The sequence below is a fragment of the Rhincodon typus genome, chromosome 35 (assembly GCF_021869965.1).
Source record: "Rhincodon typus isolate 14 chromosome 35, sRhiTyp1.1, whole genome shotgun sequence".
Lineage (NCBI taxonomy): Eukaryota > Metazoa > Chordata > Chondrichthyes > Orectolobiformes > Rhincodontidae > Rhincodon > Rhincodon typus.
Window position 1 is genome coordinate 8,953,636 of NC_063366.1, and position 22,163 is coordinate 8,975,798.

The 22,163-nt window shown below is 38.3% G+C and overlaps 1 protein-coding gene across 1 annotated transcript; it reads right to left on the reverse strand.

The window, feature by feature from the left end:
• Positions 1–748: 748 nt before the first annotated feature.
• On the reverse strand, positions 749–2,170 carry LOC109934879 (muscarinic acetylcholine receptor M2-like). The gene has a single exon (XM_020533549.2). The coding sequence runs from the start codon at positions 2,168–2,170 to the stop codon at positions 749–751; it is 1,422 nt and encodes a 473-aa protein (XP_020389138.2).
• Between the last annotated feature and the right edge of the window lie 19,993 nt (positions 2,171–22,163).

Here is a 22,163-nt window from a genome sequence, read left to right on the forward strand (position 1 = left end):
GAGATTAGGTAACTACAAATTTTCTAGCATATCGGCTTTGTGTTAGCAACAGAGATCTGCAAAGTGTCTGTGAATTCTAATTAAGCACAATTTGATTCAAGGCAGTAAGGATTTTTTTTTTCCATTAAGCACAGACCTTAAGGCTGTTATCCCTTTAAAACTTTGATAACGGATTTCAGTACTAATAAATATAAGAAACACATTGAAGGAACTCCATTTCAATGAAATCGTCCTTAACAATGCAGTAATAATAATAATAAAAATCTACAATTGAACTCAATGTTATTTTCATTCCATGAATTTATTTTCTTTACTTTAATTAACTAGCCAGCAGCAAAATCTTTCAATCAAATCTCTAGGCATGGCTCCAGAAGATGCATTCACTAGAAGTAAGATCTTCATGGCACGATTTGATGAACTGGATCGGTTTGTTTTTACACTGTGTGTTAAATATTATGTTTCATAAATAGGAATTTTGTAGAAGTTAACGTGCCTTACTGTTATATTTTATGCTAAATTTTATGAAAATTGACGTTTCTGTTCAATGATGCATACAATCTTTGCAATTAGCCTTCTCCTTGTTTAGATCAGACATTATACATCCATTGTAAGTAATTCAGGTGTGGTTATGATATGCTGAAATTAAACGACTGCTTTATTAATTATACTTGTATCACCTCATTGTTAAACTGCGTATGAACCTCGCCATCATCAACATGTTCAAATGAAGGCGTTGTTGCAACTGTATTTATCTTGTGGCACAAATACGCCCTTTGTACTGACATAACAGAAGATACTTGAACGTTTTCTTGAAAGTAGCATTACAAAGTGCATAACAGGCTGGGTTAATTGTACTGTTGATGTAAGCAAGCCAGTATCCAATAGTCCAGAGTACGTTGGGGATGCAGATGGAACAGAAGGTACTAATGAGCACCATGACAAAGTACGGGCTCCACGTGATGATAAATGCCAGAAGAATGGCTAGGATTGTTCTTGTAACCTTGTCCCCTCGGGTTGCAACTATATTTGTCTTCTTGCCTTTCGTCTTGGGCATTTTCACGGTCCTGTGCAATTCTTTGATCTCTTTTTCATTCCATTTCTTGCTGATAATTTGTGTTGCCATTTTGTACCTACTGCTACTAACGTCACTCTTTTCAAATTTTCCAAGTATTTTTATGAAAGGGTGTTTGGAGTTATTAGTCCTCAAACCATTTTGCTTAGTATGACTATTTCGGATCCCCTCTTTTCCTTTCTGGTTTGATGAAATAGCACTGAGGCAAACTGACTCATTCCTGCACTCTTTCTCCTCCTGTGTATAATTGTCAGTTGTTATTTTGATATTCATTTCAACATCTTGCCTTTTGACATGAGGAAAATGATACATATCATTTGGTGTAATGTTATCGTTCGATTTTGTTATTTTACTCTGTACTAGTTGAGATATTCCGGGGTAAACACTGCCTTTCTTTGATTCAGATCCTACTTTATCCTCCGTTTTTCGACTCTTACTGGCACGAGATATTTTGACATATAAAACCACCATGATTGTAACAGGGAGATAGAAAGCCATGACAGAAGTGCAAAACGTAACAGCTGGAATTGAGAATAACTGCACATAACATTCACCCTCTTGGACTGCCCGTTCCCCTACGACAAGCTGCCAGAAGAGAATGGCAGGAGCCCACAAGAGAAATGACAGCAGCCAAACAGCTGCAATCACCATCCCTGCCATTTTAGTAGTTCTCTTCATTGGATAGCTGAGAGGCTTTGTCACACAGAAGTATCGGTCAAAGCCAATGACAAGGAGATTCATGCCAGAGGCATTGCTGGCAACATAGTCTAGAGCAAGCCATAAACCACATATAACTGGCCCCATAGGCCAATAGCCAACTACCGTGTAAATGATGTATAGATTCATGGAGAATACACCAATAAACAAATCAGCACAGGCTAAGCTCAAAATGAAGTAATTGTTAACAGTTTGCAAGTGTCTGTTGATTTTGATAGAAACAATGACCAGAATATTTGCAATAATAGTCACTAGACTTAATGATCCTGTCATAATTATGATGAAGACTACTTTGATCATGGTAAAAGAAACACCACCTCCAATATCAAACAATCCAGATAGGTTACTGAGAGGGACATTTATCTCCGACGAGTTCCACATCCGTTCATCTGGCTTCGCAGAACTCACGCAGGCTACTTTTAAATTCAGAAAAGAAACAAATAATTAGGAAACTATTGTCATACAACTGAGCGCTAATTGAAATTCTACCAGCAGGAAGGTTGTCCTAAAATAACGACATCTGCTCCTAAAACGTCGATCTTTCATTTTCCATAAAAAATAACTGCGGATGCTGTGAATCAGCAATAAAAGCAAAGTTGCTGGAAAAGCTCAGCAGGTCTAGCAGCATCTGTGAAGAACAAAAAAACAGAGTTAACGTTTCAAGTTAACGGTTAAATCTATGATATTGAGCGTCTATTTCCTCCAGTCCCATATCCATACAGTTCCGTCTGTGGGAGACTAAATTGAACATAACCTAATGCTATAACTGTCATAGTTCCTCAACTTAGAATTTAAGGATTCGAGTAAATGGAACCTGGATCAGATTCTTCAACTGTTCTCTGGAATTTTTCTGTGCCACAGCAAAAATAAAAGTGTTTGTGCAGAAACCGACGAGATGCAGCATGAATCATATTTCTCGAACAAAATAAGGTATCCGTACAGCTTTGTTCCCGAAGAATCACAATCTGACCCAGGTAAAATATACGAAACATGTTGACCATAAAAGCATAAAATTCCCAGAGACACTAAACAGTAAAATGATCTATTTCCTTTGGCTCTGCACTTCTGAGTTCCTGGACACCTCACTGCTTTTACGATCCTGGAATCTCCTGCTGCTTCTACTGGACAGTAATACATGCCCTATGATCAATGAAACTGGTCGTAGAATCAGAGCGATTGGGACATCTGAGGCAAGAATATAGTGAATCCATAACATTTCTTGATGCAAAACAAAACAAAGGAACATTCCAATTTCTGCATTGATCTATCAGCATAACATGCCGCGTGAAGTCTTTTAGGTCGTTCAGTACAGTCACTGTTCCTCTTGTGATACTTGCAGTCTTCTCAGTGCAGTATTTATTTACTCTTCAGATTTTGGTAAAAAATAGCTACAAATCAATCAAAAGTGAGCATGACGGTGAAACAGACAGAACAATCTGGGGTAGCATGAGACAGATCAGCATGAATATTACATGTGGGGATGAAGTACAGTAAAGCAAACTGCTTCTAATAATAAAATAGAAGGTATCTCATTATGAGGTCGGCAATAACAAAAAGAAGATCTGCCACTAGCACAGTCATTGCATAATGTGTAATGCATTTGGAGAAACTGAGCTTTCCCTGAATTAAGGTCATAATTGTCACAATGTTAACTGCGAAAATAAGACATAAAGAGTGACGTTTAATTTAGACTGAAATTGAACTGAACACTTTCATGGAGTACTTTGGAGATTTTAACATTTTATATAGATACACACACGCTTGTATGGACATGTGTGTGTTTAAAAGTGTCCAACAAATTAATGTATCACATACATATATGCATATATTTGGTGATGCATGAATTTGTTCGACACTTTCACTCCTACTGACATACATTTTTCATTTTGTCATTGAAGAAGCATTGCTCTACATATGGTCATTTCGGAAACTCATTAATCTTTTAAGACTAAAAGCTAAGTGTGTATATATATCCAGAACGACTTGCGCATACTTATAAGGCTGCATAGACAAATAAAGATTGGTTTTACCTTACGCTAACAAAAATGTCTCCCCTCACTATTGGTTATCAAGACGAATCATTATGCAGGAAGATGCAGTGTGTTTTGTGGCCATGTGTAGAGCAATGCTTCTTCAATGACAAATGCAAAATGTGTGTCAGTAGGAGTGAAAGTGTGTTCTGTGCCGCTGGTCAGATTCAAAAACACATCACAATAAAGTTAGGAAATTTTGCTTTCTTTGATTGGTCATGACACACGAGCTGTGCTTTGGTATTACATTCAGAGCATTAATGAACTTTCACAAGCTGACATTGATCAATTAACAAACGGAAATGAAAAAAAAAATGTTATTTAGACACAAGCGGTGCTTTCTTACAAGTGTTGTATCCTCCACACTTTGTTGCCTGACTGTGAAGCCTTTCCAACTTATACATGTCAAGATCGTATTCGTGTCTATGATGTCATCACATGTAAAGACAATGTACTGAAGAAATACTCCAATTCTGGGGAAACACGTTAGCATTGATGATACTTAGAAGCTGGATAGCCAACAATGTGGAATATCACATTAAAATTAGGCAGTGTTAGGAGGTCGCCCATCTGATAAGCCAAGACAATGCCTGAAGTTCAGAATCACGGATATTGCAATGTAGATATTAAAGTTATCAGCATCAACTACTGCACAAAATTATCACTAGCTGATGGATTTAATCATTTCATTTTGGTAGCTGTGGGCTGGAGTCTGCAAACACTATGACATGTGATTTTAGAAGTTCCAAAGCTGACATCAGCCATACAAGCAAGTACAAAGCAGAAATCAGCACACAACAATGGCAAAGAAGATCTTAAAGTGTGATGTTCGAGGTACATTTGGCCCTTCCAGAACCATGTTTCTCCATTAACCATGGGGCCGAAGCTTTCAGCAGTCTTCGATAAAGCTTTAAATTTCCTTTAATTAAACTATTGTAAATCACTATTGAAACGAGGATTTCGTTATATGCAAGCAGCTGATTTGGATTTCTGAATTCTGCTCTGACTTTGCAAAGCTTTTAATTTTCGTCAGAAGCCTTTGGAGTGAATATATGGTGAAATAGAGGATTTTGAACTTAGACTTCACAGTTTTTTGTGCAAAAATGAAATCAAGTGTAATTGAAACGTCAGTTCTTTTGAAACATTTCACCAAAAAATGGTAATAGTTGAACAACTCAATAAAATGATTAGAACAGTAATGTAGGCGTGCATAGTAAATAGCATAAAGAAAACTTACCAGGAACACCGATGACAGTAAACGGAGAATAGTATATCTTTTCAATGTCAACCAAGAAATGATGTGTCTGTCACTGAGCCATTCCTGTGAAGCCACAGATACCTGTTAGTGCCAGAGGTGCTGCTGCTGACACTGAGGGATAAAGCACATTGAATGAATCCCCTAATAAAAGAAGAAATAAAATCTCAAGTGACACAATTTGGGTCTATGGAGATAGATACCAGTTACAATCGCTGAACAAACACGTTCATTTAGCCACGTTCAAAGCAACACCCCTGTTACTCTGGCATAACTGTCAACATGCGGGAAATGTCGAGCATGCATGTTCCTGAGTGTCCACCAAGTTCCAACTATACCCGAACATTTTACTTTTGGTTAACCCTTTGAATCGTGAGGTACAGGATTTGCTGGTCTCTAATTTCTCTAGATTCTCTTATCAGACAGTTTCTTTTCAGCGTTCCCTCATCACTGCTAAACCGACTCGAAGCAGCATTGTCAAAAGTCATTGATGTTGGACATTGTCCCCCACGTGTCCATATCTGTCATCTTCATATCTCGCTTGCAGTTATTTATGCAGCGCCTGGCTGATTGTTAATCAATTTCTAACAAGGGGTGATTTCATGAAACAGAAAGGTTTTCAACACAGCTACATCATTTGTCGTTGTCTTATCAATGAGCGTATGCTGTTGCAATTCACAAATTGCAAGGCCTCTGAGTTTCTGACATTGCACTGACAAGAAATGTTAAGGACATGTCTGAGACAGTAAAGTTGGAATTTGTTCACTATTTTCCTTGTCTTCTCTAAGTCGTTTAGGTGTCAACTCAAAAAAGAGTGCACTCCTTGTAGATGTGCACTCTCATGTGCTCAGACAGGCAGCTGTTGCACCACAGTCTCTGTAACTGCAGATGCACCTACAGAATTTCCAATGTGTGGAGATTTCAATGTCAATTGCAGGGTTGCACGTGCACTTGAATATATAAACATCCTCCAGCATCACATTGCCAAAGTGAACTGTTGGTGGAATGTGGCACCGTCCAGAACTATTTCACTTGTTTCATGATAATGCTGGTAGGCCAAACACTTAATAATCATGAGAGAGTACTTCAATTTGAAAGTGGTCATTGGTATTTCATTCAATGTAGAATCAACAACTTCCAGATATCGTAATGAACATTTAGTGAAACGTTAACTTCAACAACATGTAGGTATATGTTAAGCATTTACTTTCAGGTCCAGTGTGTTAAAAAGACGTCAGGACATGACGTTAGGGTGTACAATACGAACAAAGAGAAGACAATGCTTCATTCTGTGGAGTTCAATTTGCAGATTAACATTCTGAGAAGAGCATCATGTTTAAAACATTCTCCGTGATACATAGTGAAGTAAATGTCCAATAAGTATTACAGTTACAGTATCTGTGCTTATTCTTCTACTGGGTTACAATACTTAATCATGCATATGATTTAGCACTGAGAAATTCCTCCATCGGAGAAAGATCTTGCTGGATATCAACTTGTGTTTGATGACCGTATAGCTGTGTTACTTGGAGTGTTGGCATTGGTAAAATACTTCCCTGTGAGGTAACTATCTAGCTCTGGCATGACAGATGATAACCGCTGCTGCCTCTGACTTCATTTGACCCACATTCTTTGATATTGGGCCTGTTGACTTTTCAATCACACGCTACATCACAGTGAGTTCTCTGCGTCATAAGGCAGCGAGGTATTTTGATGAAGTTATAGCAACAGTAATTGTTGCATGGGCCAGCAATCTGTTGAAAGTTAACCGTGTGCATCCTTTACTGCAAGTTGTAGCGGCCCATGTTTAAGTTGACAAGATACCTACTTAGGGCTTTATGCACGCAGCTAGACTTGTACTCTCCAAGTAGATATATAGGATAAGCTGAGATTCTCTGTCGGAAGAAACATTAGGCAAGTTAATCAGGTTATTGTAAACAGACAGTTCTAAGCATACAATCATTCCAATTATGGGCATTTTTGTAAGGCCTAGTTGAGCCACAGGCCCAAGTTTTATATTTAGTAAAAAGTAGAAAGAAAAGTCTGGTTCTACAGTATTCTGAAATGTGCAGGTAATTGTACAATTAGAAAGGCAAACAAAAAATTAGTGTGAAAAGGTTAGTTGCATTCTTGAGCAAATGTTTACTGGCAGTAAAGAGACCCAATGTATTATTAGGGCAGATTAATGGTGTAAACACGACCACCAGAGACAAACCAAAAAAAAACATTGTCCAGGTTGTAAAAAGAGATGTCAAACCTGAGAGAGATAAAAAGTTGAAACTTAATTGCAGATGTAGATGACTCAAACAATTTTTTATATCCAAAGATCAAGGGAAGAGTGACAAAGACAGTTTGCAAAATATGGGGTGAAGATTTGGTTTTGTCTCCTAGTTGTTTGTGGGATCTAAACAAGTTTTGTTTAATGGCTTGGCAAAGTTGTAAAGTGATTGAATTTCGCTCTTATCAGTAGAATTTGAATAAACGTTTTTGTTAAGAAAGTACAATTAGTAATGGAAGATATGGAAATTGTAAAGATTTATTTATAAATGAAACTTTAGTTTAAAATCCAATCACAGCATGTAAGTAACAGGGGTCGTAAACTGCAGTTGCAAATCTGAAAGACTATTGGTTGATCTCTCAGGCTGATTCTTCTCAACTTCTCAGGTATGTTAAAGGAACTTAACATTAGAGTTGATTTTAAAGACTTTATAACAATTCGTAGAAATTAATATTTTCCAAATCTTCCAAATTAAAGTTAGTACAGAATTTGGAGGATTCTTAGTGAAAAGCAATGATTTAGGTTATTGGTAAATGATGTGGCACAGTTGTCAAATGAAGGATTAAAACTGTCAGAAGCATTGCACGATCCCAAAGATAGATGATGGACGTAGCTGCTAAACATCATAAGATTATGGGAAGACCTAGGGCTGTCCAGAGAGTTGTCCATCATTGATCCTGTATTTACTAGATTGTATGTAGAGATTAGGGGTATGTGGCTAACAGTGATATCAATGATGCATGTAATTATTGTAACATGAAGAGTGCAAAAATATTGCAGTTTGCTAGAGAACTCAGAGCGCCATTGACTTCTGATCTGATCTGTTATTCAGAGTGAAACTGCGCTCCACGTGAAAGCCCGATTTGGGGTTGTCTCTGACGTGTCCCACATATGTGATAACAGAACTCTGAATAATGATCGTTTGTGCTAAGGAACACAGGGCTTAAGATTACTCTTTATATTTCTCCGTACAACATTGAGTCAGAACTTTTCACACTCATCTTTCTTATAATGGATGTGACAAAATCGCTTAACTTCACTCAAATCAAACTGCAGTCCCTATCACTTGCCTAAAGTAACCCAGAAAGAGAGCTGCAGAACTTGAGCCATATTTTAGAACCTCCCTTTCAGTGCTGTTTTCAACTATTACAATTACGTCTAGGTCTGTTAGAACTGCAAAATTTTAATGAGATCCATTGTTTGTGTTACCATTTATAGCTGCCTATCACAGGCATTTTAGATCCAGCGTGTTGACACTTAATTATGATGTACACCTGATCGTTGAACTTCGTGACAAACTCTATTGTTCTTGTGGATGAGCCGGAATTAGTGCCTTAGTTAGCTAATCATTCAACTGGGTGAGGAACATTGAAAGCTGCAGCTGGTCCATAACATTTTATGGATTACCACTCTTGTTCTATTCGATTTGCTGAAAATATATTCCATTTAATGATTAAACGTAGAACATTGTACAGTACAGCACAGGAACGCGACTTTTGGCCCACGATGCCTGCACCAACCATAATGCCGCTCTAAACTAATGCTAACTGTCTGTACGTGGTCCGTATACCTGTACATCCTTCACGTTCATGCACCTGTCTAAATGCCTCATTTACTTAACATATCGTCTTCTAAATTCTCCTCCTGGTGGCACATTCCAGGCACCTACCAGCCTCTGCACATCTCCTTTTATGTCTTACCCCTCATCTTAAATCTACGCCCCTCATATTTGACATTTGCACCCTGGGAAAAAAAAGACTCCAACTACCTATCTTATCCATGCCTCTCATAACTTTATATGCTTCTATTCGGTCGACCCTCAGCCTTCGACTATCTAGTGAAAACATTTCAAGTGTGCCCAACTTCTCCTTGTAACTGATATGCTGCAAACCACTATTGCTCCCTTTCCAAATTCTCCACATCATTCCTATATTGTGGTGACCAGACTGCACATAAATACTAACCAGTTCGTCCATCTTCGCATCGTGATGTACAATTGAGTTTTTTTTTTTGTTACCGTGTTAACATGAGATCTCGCTAGCAAAAGGACTGTGCTATGTTCATCCCTGTCAATGCTGTCTTGAGCCGTTGTGCATATAACCAGTAGCTAAGTGGGATTTAGGTCAAGCGTCAAGTTCTTCTGATTTCCTTGCACATATCCCCAGTTTGGCAGTTCCATATTTCATGACTTGAGTAATCCAAATGGTGGCGAAGATGTCAATATATTCTCTGTAAATGAGTTTGAAAACTCCACCCCAGGTTTAATTAGATGTTCTTGCTGCAGTTTTGTGGAAGGAGTGGTGTTTACTTTTTCAGGTGGCAAATAATGTGCCGCTTCAACAGGTGACTTTTCACTAGATGGCCTGAATCGTCTCAAGTTCTGTTATTAACTGCATGGACCCGTGAAAGTAAACAGTATTCCACTAGACTCTTGAATTGTGCCCTGTAGATGTTGCACTGACTTTGAGTAGATCGGGTGGTGTATCGCTTGTTGCAAAATTCCAAGCATTGATCCACCTTTATCATCAGAATACCTAAATACTGATCTGATCAAACAGAGGTATCATTCCCTAGATGATAGGGCAGGTAGAGATGGTAATTACATCAAAAGCCTGGAGAGCATTCGATATGATGCCACACATAGGTCTATTTCACAACATAAGTGTCCATATTGGTATACATAATATATTAGCTTGTATGGAAGATTGATCATCTGTTAGACAATAGAGAATTGTGACAATGGGGAATTTTCAGGCCGGCAAACTGAAACTAGTGAATTGCCACATGTATCAGCTTTTGGGCCACAATTATATGAAATAAAAAGAAAGTAAACTGAGATGCCAGGAATGAAGCCAAGATTGCAGTGAATCTACAGTGTAACATCAGTGTAGAAAAAAAAATGCCAGTTGGAAGACAATTTGGGAAAATGTGACGTTATTCACTTCAGCAAGAAAAGGCACCACGGTGACTGAATAATTAACACTGTTGACTCCCAATGCCACTAATTTGGGTTCAATTCCACTCTCAGGTGGTTGGGAGTGTGAAGTCTGCACATTCTCCCTGTGTCTACGTGGACTCCTCTCACAGCCCCAACTATCCAGGTTGGGTAGATTGACCATTCTAAATTATGCAGGCCAGATGGGTTAGCCATGGGAAATGCAATTTTATATGGGTAGATCTGGGTGGGAAGCTCTTTAGAGGGTCAGTGTGTTCTCAATTGGCTGAATGGCCTGATTTCACACAATATGGATTCTATGGTAAAATGGATATGACCGTTTCTTTTTTAATGCAGAAGGCTGAAGCCAACATTGATTTGAGGTCCTCATGCATGAGTTACAAAATTTAGGTTACTAGTTCTGTAGATAATTGGAAAAGTAAATAGAATGCTGGCTTTTATTTCAAAATTGGAGTATGAATATAGTGAGGGCTTATTAAAACTATGCAAGGCACTAATCAGACTACAACAGGAACACGGTGAACGGTTTTGTTGTCCTATTCTAAGGAAAGCTACAGTGACATTGGAAGCAGTCTACAAAAGTTTCACTTGTATGATCAGAAAAATGCAGGAATTTTCGTATTTAAGTGGTTTAGTATGCTGGGTTTGTGCTGACTAGAATTTCGAATAGTAAATCTTTATTGAAACGAATAAGATTCTTAGGGGGCTTGAGATTCTGAGAGGTCGTTTCCATTTGTGAGAGAGCCTGGTATTAAAGGTCATAATCGTTGGGTAATGATTCACTGATTTAAGACAGAAATGAAGAATTTCTTTCGTCAGACGATAATGAATTTGTGGAATTCATTACTGCAAAGTGCCCTTGAGGCTGTCGTTATTTATAGTCAATATTGAGATAGACATTTTTTTAAACAATAGACAAAAAAAAACATGTAATGTAGAAAAGACAGAATTGTTGATTTGAGAATTATTACATCAGCCATGATCTGATTGATTGATGGAGCTGTCGGCAGAGGTGATGGAATTGTGAGGTGGGCCCAGAGCGGTGAAAGTAAGAGGTCTGTTGCTTGGAGCGGCTGTCGTTCCAGAGCAGCGTCGGCTGGAGGTCCGGGTCGTGGATGCAACTGTGGTCCTGCGACCAACGTGGTTAGAGTGAGCCCGAAGATTTGGTGATGGAGGTCCCTCCTTCATCTGCGACATGGACAGCAGGAAGTGTGAGGTTTCCTCGAGAACAGACGAAAGCAGAGGACACCTAGCCCTTTTAAGAAAGGCTGTTGAAAATTTAACATTATACCTTTATTTTTCCACTTAATACTGCGAAAGACTGCAATGTTAACTTTTAACTTTACTTCTTGATTTTTCTACTCATACCAAAAACAACACTAATGCTTTAATTTTCACTTTGTTTCTCATTATTGCTACTTGTAGGTAAGTTTTATACCTAGGTACCTTTGTATCTGAGATAGCGCCATGTGCAGCAACTTTGTATCCTTTTCACTGTACTCCTGTACTTCTACACTCGAGTACACCTGACATTAAAGCTAAAATGAAAAAAGAATATTTTATTGTCTTATGGAGTGGTTACACTGCCATTGGCTGGAGATAGGCTTTGCATTACATTTATGGAATGAGATGATGCTTGCCATTTAGCAATCTAGGTCTGTAATTTGTCTACCTCATTTTTGTTAACAGGAATGGTCTGATTCAGTATTAGACAAATCATAAAAAGAGGTAATCACCTTTTGAAATCATGCTGAGGAAACAACAAAGAGGGATATTGGAGAATTAGATGTCAAACATTGTAAGTACGGGCAATGCCCTAACTGAAGATTTTTCTGCTGCTTCACTGTTTACCTTCCTTATATCATAAAGTTAGAAGTAGGTATCATTAATGACAAATTCACATATGTTCAGGAAATGAGGAGTTAAGGTAAGGAATTAACAGATTCGCACGGAAATGAGAAGAAAATAATCATGATAATTCGTTAGAATGGAAATAAATAAAATGGAGAAAAGTCGAGAGAGCAGCAGAAGAGAGAATATAAAAAAAAACAAATGGAAAAAGGAAAGTGAATTACATTTTTAAAACTATAAATTTCAGGATGTGAAAATAATAAAGGATAAATTACAAAACGGGCAAAGAAAACGAAGAAGCTCCGATGACAGAAACGAGCAGAAGTTGATGAAAAAGTAGCAGGAATTGGGAAAAATAAAATCATGATAGAAGGGGTGCTTGGAGAACAACATCTAGAGTAAATGTAAATATTGTGCACAAACTGCAGTTCTGAGGAAGGATCACCGGACCCGAAACATTAACTCTGTTTTCTCCTCCACAGATGCTGCCAGACCTGCTGAGCTTTTCCAGCAACTTTGTTTTTGTTCCTGATTTACAACATCCGCAGTTCTTTTGGTTTTTAGAAAAGTAAGTAATGTTATTAAAACATCCGTCAGAACAAAAAAGAAAGTTGAAGCAATAAGTTGAATCAGTAAATGAAAATATGTAAAATACAAGCCAGATTGATTGTTTTTAAACTCAATTCAACCGTTGTGAACATTCGAGAACAAATAGAAATAGTATTGAATAAACTGAGGAAAATATCTAATAGTAAAGAGTCATACTGTGTTGAATTTATTGTTTTACAAGAAATGTAGTAAATATGAAATGAATCTTAAAGATCGTGCTCGTGGATTAAAGAATAAAACGTTACCAATTACCCCTCTCTGAACAGATGAGAAAGGAAACTTCATGATCATATAAGTATTGTACACTCGGCAGTCCAGCCGGGCTCTGTGTTCATCGGTGTACTTCAAGTTTGCTTCCTTCTTCCATATTGCCTTGTGATTTGGACAAGCTCAGTAGTTTGGCAAATGCATGGCTGATGCAGTAAAATGTGGATTCATATGAGGTTATTCATTTTGGTGACAACAACAGGAAGACTAATTGTTATTTTACGAGCAATAGATTGAGTGAGGACAATGTGCAATGAAATCTGGATGTCGTCATACGCTAGTCATTGAAGGTAAACCTAAAAGTGCAGCAGGCACTAAGGAGGGGAAATGGTATGTTGGCCTTCATGGCGAGAGGATAGGAGGAGGGGGGGTCTGGCTGAAATTCTACAGAGACTTGATGAGATCACATCTGGCATACCCCGTGAAGGTTTGGTCTTATCATGTGAGGAAGGATGTTCTGGCTACAGAGGCAGTGCAGCAAAGGTAAACAGCAGCTTCATCCGTGAGAAGGGAGGACTTATGTATGAGGAGGGGTTGAAAAAAATATGATTGTCTTCAACAGAATTTAGGAAAGGAGATGGACTCATAGAAATTTATAAATTTCGAGACGGAATGGATAGGCCAGATGCAATGAGGTAACTGTGCTCCCGTTTTCATAGCGGTCACTTGCCTTATTCTGTGACTTAGCCATTTTTCTCAAAGTAAATATCGCCTTGTTTCATCAATACATGTAAGTAAATCAAGCAAATTAACATTCTACCTAAAATGTACACCGGAGAAAAATGTCCATGGGAAAATAACGTGTCTTGGAAAGCGTCAATCAGATATGCAAACAATATGCATATGCGATTTTTTGATTCTGAAAATTTGAATTTATATTTCCAATCAACTTTAGCGATTCCCTTTCTCAGAAATTCTGGAACTTAGCCTATGTTATCGAGATAATGATTGGCATCTAGGCTTTACTGAGACGCCTTAAAAATGAAATACCTGCTGGTCTGTCTTTGCAATTCAGTTATATCCTTGTAACACGTACACAGATTAGTTTTTCACTGTAAGTACAAAATTGACTAATATGTGCTTATTTCTGGATTAACATCAGTTCCTCAAGCAAAATTTCTCATTAAACATAGAATCAACATTGTAGTGATCAATGTAAAAGCACTGTATTCTAAAATGCGTGAGAAAATGAACAAAAGATTTGGAATACATCTACCCAGGAAACAATTACAAATACATCATTCATATTTTTTTTAACTGATCATTGTTAACATTGATCACCATAGAATATCATATATGCTTGCATATGTACAGTGAAACATAAAACACAAATGATAATCACCTTCAAGCATTACTCCATATTCCTTGCTTTTTCGTTAAATTCTGAAGTCAATGTCCGATGTGTTGGACTGATTCATCATTGATGAATCAAAGTGAAATTTAGGATCTAATGTATATCTTTGTGGTATTTGCATGTATGCTTCATCTAAGAATGTTTTCCATTCCTTTAGAATCTTTTGCATATTGTAATCTATCTATCCATGCCATTTCTAAAACAACATAAGGCCTCATATTTCTCTGTTTTATACTTCGTTTGCCAACTACCTGCTCACTCCACGAACTAGTCAATGACCTTTTGGATTTCTACACTGTTCTCTCACAATTTATGATGCTTCCAAGTTTTGTATCATCTCGTAATTTACCCTGTGCAGAGAAATTTAAATCATTAATGCTCGTTGGGAAATTAATGCATCCCAATTCTGAGCTATGTAGAAATCCATTACATGTGTTCATTTGACTTGATAAGTTATTCATTAGCTATTAATCTCAGTGTCCTACCAATCAACCATTACTGCTTCCACTTTACTATTGTCTATTACATTTGATGATCTCTTTTTTCACTCATCTGTTTTGTGGCACTGCATGAAATACATTTTGTAATTCTATGAACTCCAAACCAATAGCATTGTTATTATCAACGCACTTAGTTTCTATGCAAAAAAAAAATCCTTATAAAATAGTTAAATACACTATCCCTTTTAAAACAATCATAACGACGAAGAACAATTTGAATGTTGTATTAGCACCGTGCTTTCGCCCAGGCCAATAATATTGGACTTTCTTCAGCAGGTTATGCAGTTTGTAACTTTTAATTGGAAAGATCAGAGATCAGTTATGAGTGAACCAGTCACCAAGTTCCTCTTGCACGTCAGTTGAAACATTTGGCAAAAGGAAATTTGAGAAGAAACTTTGAGATCAGCAAGAACCATTCCCACAAATTTGTCAAAGTAGACTTCGGAATTCGCATTTTTCTAGTTTCCTCTTTGCCCATGTGATTTTCTTCTTTGCCGGCTTATGTTCCTCACTCTCTGCTTTCATGTGATAGTTTACAGAAAGGTCTTGAGCTTTTACTTAAAGAGCTTGGAGTGTTAAGTTTAATTGTTAACCTGTAATGATAAGATAATGAACTTTACAAAATAGTGGCTCTTATTAAGTATAGATCCATGCAGTCCATCAACTAATTGAAAATCATGCATTTTGGCTATTTTGATGCTTTAAAAAAAACGTTAACTTGTGTGTACTTCTGGAAATGGCAGATTGTGACTTCCAGCATGCTACCCATGAGTCATGTCAAGGGAATGATTAACTATGGAGAGAGGTTGAAATTTAGGGATAGGTGGAAGAGATTTCTGTCATGTCAAGCATGGATGGAAACCATGTCATAATAGTCATGAGAGTGGAGCAAAAGTCCAAGGTCGCAGGGTCATGCTAGTTGGTCAAAATTGATTCAAACAAAATCTGGAATGAATAATTATTCTATTCATGCTGAATGTCATCAAAATAATCGACTCTCTCAGGAATGTCCTTTAAGAAAAACGTTTATCATATTTAGCTGTTACATCCTGGATCTGGAAACTCAGCAGTGTAGTGTACTCTTACCAGCATTGTTAAGTGGCCGAGAAAATGAATAAATTTAGCATAGAATCCCTACAGTGTGGAAACAGGCCATTTGGCCCAACACGTCCACACTGCCCCTCTGAAGAGCATCTCACCCAGACCCATTATCCTACCCTTGATTTCCCATGTCTAACCCAAACGTCCCTAGGCAATATGGCCAATCCACCTACCCTGCGGGAGGAAACCCACGTAGACACAAGGAGAATGTGCAAACTCCACACAGACAGTTACCCAAGGCTGCAATCGTACCTGGGTCCCTGGCTCTGCGAGGCAGCAGTGCTAACCACTGAGCCACCGTGTCAACTAACAACGATTTAAAAATTATCAGTCTAACCAATGACCGTCACATCCTTTTCATGGATATGGAAACATAAACATGTTTTGACAGTGCACATATTGGTTGGAAAGGGGGTCAACTGACTCTATTGGTTCAGTGACTACCATGAATGCAGCTCTCCTTCGACCCAAATTATGTCACTGGACGTTTTACCTCCTCTTTTAACAATCGACTCATTTCAGTTATTTTCAGTTTCTTCCTGTCAGAGGGAGAGTAAAGAAGGATCACAAGCTCCAGCCGTGGAGGCTTAGTTGAGTAGTTGTTGGTTTAGAAAAGATTTACTCTTCTCTCCTTGCTGCTGTTGCTACTCTTGGTAAGTATCCATAGTTCAATTATTCGTGCTAAAATGATATCTCTCCATAGCATCATTAGTCAGTGGAACCAGTTAATCATATTTATTCAGTGAGTTTGTTACATTTTCGCTATGATATTGCTTTTATTTCTCCTGATTTTATTATTATGCAAATATCCATGCAAAGAATGGCAGATTCTAACGTTCAGCCTTTCTCATATCTGCCATTTTCCCTTTCATATTAAGAAAGTATTATAATAGCAATCTACGCTTATAGTACAAAAATCTATTTGGGGCGGCGATGGTGTTGTTGATACATTTAAAAATTCAAAGTTTGACAGACCTATATGCGGAGATAATCTCAAACATTGTGGAACAATACTCAGAATCCAGTTGTCACCTTTTAGATTTTGCATTGTTGGTGTGATTCGATAGGCTGAATGGCATCTTCTGTGCTCTTTGACTCCGTGACCCGAAGGTAAATTTTGCCCTGTGACTCTGATTCTCAACAGCAATTCATTTCATAAATGACTTTTTAAGGAACATCAATAAAACTAAATTGATTTATTGCATTGCCCTTCAGTCGAGCCCATTCGAATACTTTTTAACAGTATTGAAGTTTGCATTGATTATCAGTGCGAAGGAATCCCAATTACACAATTAAACAGATGATTTTCCATCAGGTTGCCACAGTCTTGTATGCAAATATTCCTTGTTGTGTTTACTACTTGCGAAAACACTTAACTATTTTCAATGTAACATGAAAGAAACTGTCAGAGCGACAGCAACATTCAGCCTACCATTTAGAAACTGCTAGCCCACGTGTGTTTGTCGTTTAGCTCAGTTGATTCAATGGTTGGATTGCAACGCACAAGAACACTGACAGCCTGCTTTCAGTTGGCATACCAGCTGAAGTTACCGATGAGACACCTCCCCTGAAGTGTGGTGAGCTTCAGGCTAAGCCACTACTCGGCATTTTTTCAATAGGACTTTGATATCTTGATATCATCAATATTATCTTTCTATTCCTCATGCATTAATGCATCAGGAATAGTAACTTTAATTTAATGTTTGCTATCATTGTCTGGTAGACAGAGTCCTCTGTAGATAACACAGTTAAGAGACAATGCTACGCAGATTTTGAAATTGGTTTGAATGAAATAAAAATGACAGCATTTTTTTTTAAAATCAATGTCAGATAGGTTCATTAGTTTACTTCTTTGCTGGTGTAACACGCCAATCCTTGAAAGGTGATATCTGGATTTAAGTTACGTTCCTTAACTTGGCCCTTGTGGAATCATTGCTACTAAAGCCTTTTTAAATTTTGTCTAGCTGGTGTCTGCTTGGAAGCACCAAACCACATCTCATCAACGTGTAAAATTCATGAACATGGGTGCTGTTGCCATTTGAAGCAATCATACAGCAAAGTTTTTTTCTGGTGCTTGATGTTAAAGATTTTCCACAGATTTTTGACGACTTTGTCTAATGAGGTTTGTGCACTCTCTGATTTCTTGACACAAGCTATGATGTCATATCGCACAGCCTTGGTCATGCGCTATTTTCTACCCTGTGAACGTGCCCTAGACATCATTGCCTTATTTTCTGGATTAGTGGTTTTGTATCCTGGAAGTACAGCTTGATTAATTATTTTGTCTTATCGTGGGATGTCAAAGAAAGTTCACAAAATTACAGTTGGAATTTACAGATCCTTTCTAGTTTACAGGAGCATGTTGTCCAGGTTTCACTGCCTTACAGCAAACTGCTGATGCTACAGCGATTTAAATGAATTATCATGATATTACGGTCAGTTTTTCGTGCGGCTATTTGTGTTGTCTTCATCAGCTACAGCTCCAACATGCCTTAGTAATGCATGTTTTCAATTCAGGGTTATGAGACAAGTGATCTGTTATTAAATTCCAAGTTTACAGATATCCTTGATATTTCCAACAGACAATTACTGAGTCCAGTCATAGCCAAAGACACTACAGTTTGATCAATATCGACAGTTTTCTGGATAGTACTGATGAACGACAGCAAACCAGTTTCTAGAGACCGATAATGCATAATCATTGTGCAGTTGTTCTTCTTTCTTTGCAACTAATGATACATCATCAGCACAGAAGCGTTCTTTGATCTCTAATTTTTACTCTTTCGTATTTCCTTTGAATTTTATCATGATATCAACGTATTGTGGACTGATTGTTGGTCTGCACAGTGGTTTGTGGTTTCCAGGGAAGCTTAGGTTTTTTGCACCAACAGAAAAATGACAAAACAATTGTACATTTATTTCACTCTATATCTCTGGATGAAGTAATAATATTTTGATATCTCTTAAGATACAGCAAATTTGTCGACATTCGTTCGCCAGTCTGATTTATCTTTTCATTTTTAACGATCTTACACACAGTTAACATCATGACAGTTGTGGTATTATATCAGGAAAGTGTAATTTCTCCAGATGTGTTCCACACTACCTGGTGGCCATGGCAGCCTCAGATCTACCTGCTGCTATTATTGACTCGAAAATGAGGCGTATTTCCCATGGTTTACCTGAACAAAAAACAGTTTCGTTTACTCAACCCCAACATGTAACATCTGTGCTATTCAACTTTACGCTATTACAGAGGGTTCTTCATGGCTCAATAGCACTTTCACCTTTGATCGATTTGTGATTCTGCGTTCCCACAAATTAGAGTTATACATTGTACAGGAGAACTGCAGCTGTGTCTCTGCGAAGTAACTGCACTGAGCTTTTTAAAGGATATCACATGGGGTCTTTATGAAAAGCGATGGAATGTTCAGGGTCACAGGCAAACTGCTCAACAGTACAACCAGATTGTATATATGAAACAAAGCTCAATTGAAGAGCTGCTCTGAGTTGCTCGTATGATTTAGAATGATTCTCACACCTGGCGAGGATGAAAATGAAGTAATGTCTCCCTAATGTCCAAAAATTCTGGCACATCCTTAATTGTCCTTGAAGTAAAGGAAAATTAAGAGACAACCACATTTCTATCCTCTAAAGTCTAATTTACCTCTCACTTTCCAAGGGTAAGACCATAACGTATTAATGAAAATTAGACCATTCAGCCCATCGAGTCTGCTCTGCCTTTCGAACATGGCTCATATATTTTTGAAACCCATTATTCACCCTTCTCCTCATAACTATTGATACCCTTGGATGGTTGATTTCATTCCATAAAGGACAACAGTGAATCATATGGCAACCACCAAGCGTCATATTATTGCCATAACCCAATTTTAGAAACCTGATTTATGTTGAATTAATTGAATTCCATTTCGGTATTCATATGGTGAAGTTTCAATTTATTTTTTATGTATTTTTTAACATAAGTACTTATTCAATGTATTACTTAAAAGCCCACTTCGTAACGAGGCAAACATTGGCAAACTGGTATTGTCCCTCCTCAGCAAGTTAATGGCAGAACAACACAGAGCTAGGCGATTCTTAGCCCACACTGTTTCACACATGCAATAGTTTTCTGTCACAATTGGCTCCCTTCGTCCACTAGGTCATACAGCTTACAGTCCTTACTACATCCCATCCAAATACCATATGTCACAGTTACTGTGTCCCTAATGCCCACTGTGGATCCACATTCCATCATTGTCCAGCAAGGGAAGCATCACAAACAGGCAAGCTCTGAGACTATTCTAAAGTTTGAATTCTTATTTATAGAGAATAAAATCAAATGAATAGAGACTGGAGTCTTCCCCCATGAAGCAAATCAAATTCTGGCCTGATTGTCCAATGACTGTGGTACCGTGATTGCCTGCTGCACCCAGCTCCCATCTAATGGAACTTGGTACTAATTATTTCCAATCAGGCTTGCAATGTCTGATGTGAATCAACAATATAAAGAGAGTTATCTCTTCCCAGATGTCTGCTTTTTGAAGTGATCACTTTCATTCCTCCAGTTCCTTGGCATCCAGCACATCGTTCTGAGGAAGGGTCACTGGACCCAAAACATTAACTCTGATTTCTCACCACGGATGTTGCCAGATTTTTCCAGCACCAGAATAATCTATCTCAACATGCCCACAATATACTGAAGGCTCCTGTCCTCTCCAACTCTTCAGTCTGGCCCAAGCTGGAAGACCGTATTTCCAGCAGCTCTGTCGCATACTGCACTCTATTTCTGTTTAAAGCTTGGGCAGCATTACATCTATGTTCTGAAACGGTTGACATTTTTTGCACAATGCTGGCAGAAGCTGCGGTTGCAATTTGCATCCACTTGCCCTAACACGTCTGTAAGGCGTTTCAAATAGGCTAGATATGCGAGGGATGTTCCAGGATGCTGGAGTCATTTCAACCAAAAGGGTAGCATCTCCAGGAAGTGGTAAGGATTATTGCTCCTCTCCTTGCTATTAATGAATATAACGACTAGACTTGCTCCACGCCAGGCATGAGCATTCAATGGCGTGATGCCACTTGTGGAAGTTAGCTGCGTTTCCAAAACCAACTCTCAAGGCTGCAGCACTAATCTGGTCATGGGGATATAAAGTGAACTTGAGTGACTTTTCGCAGATGGCATTGGTCACTTGTCTTTATGCATTTCTGGGTGCGCGACAGAGAGATTGCACACAGGCTGTCTGTCATTCTCTGGAAGGAACAAGTCATGTCGAACATTAATATACCTGTCACGTTCACAGTTTCCACTCATGCAGCTTCCAGGTTTAGCTCGATCAACTTCATATCCAGGAAGTTACGGGATGAAATCTATGGCCTTCCTGGGGACCCGATGTTGCAGTTAGAAGCTCTGCCTGAGCTGAGTGCTCCACAGTCTCCGTGGTAAACTGCGACGGTCCCTGGACTTGACAACTTTCCTGATCATCATGTATTTCCCTGCATCTTCGAAGGAATGCTTTAATCAAGTTTCTATTGGCAGCTAAAGAAGTCATCCACACTGACATTGACCTACGTTCGGAATGCAAGGAAAAAACTGAACCTCAGAACGGGTAGTGTGAGATTCCCTTCAGATGTTCAGATCAAAAAGACGTAGAGGCATACAATTTGTTTTCAAGTTACATTCTCCGTAACTTTGCATTTTCCATGACTAATCAACCGATCCTTCACATCTTTGGATGTGGATGGAAACGGAGCACCTGGTGGAAACCCACACAGGCACGGGGAGAACGTGCAAGATCCCCATAGACAATCGCCCGAGGTTGGAATCGAACTGGGGTCTGGTACTTTGAGGCAGTAGTGCTAACCACCATTGCTTTTTTAGGGGAAATTGGCTTCCAGTCATACATTCATTCTCTATCCACTCTGTCACAGATAATAAAAAAAAGTGATGCTAAAGGCATCATTGTGTTGACATCCTAGAAATCTTATTTTTAAGAGCAAGGAAAGTCGGCCTGGCAATCCTTTCTCAATATGTAGACACATTCCTTTCTGGCATCATCCTTCAATGGTCTTATTATATCATTGTGACTAAAACCGCATTCACTCCTTTTAGAGTGGTCTGACCAAGTTAGAAACACATTTATGGTAACTTCTCCATTCTAATTTTGTCC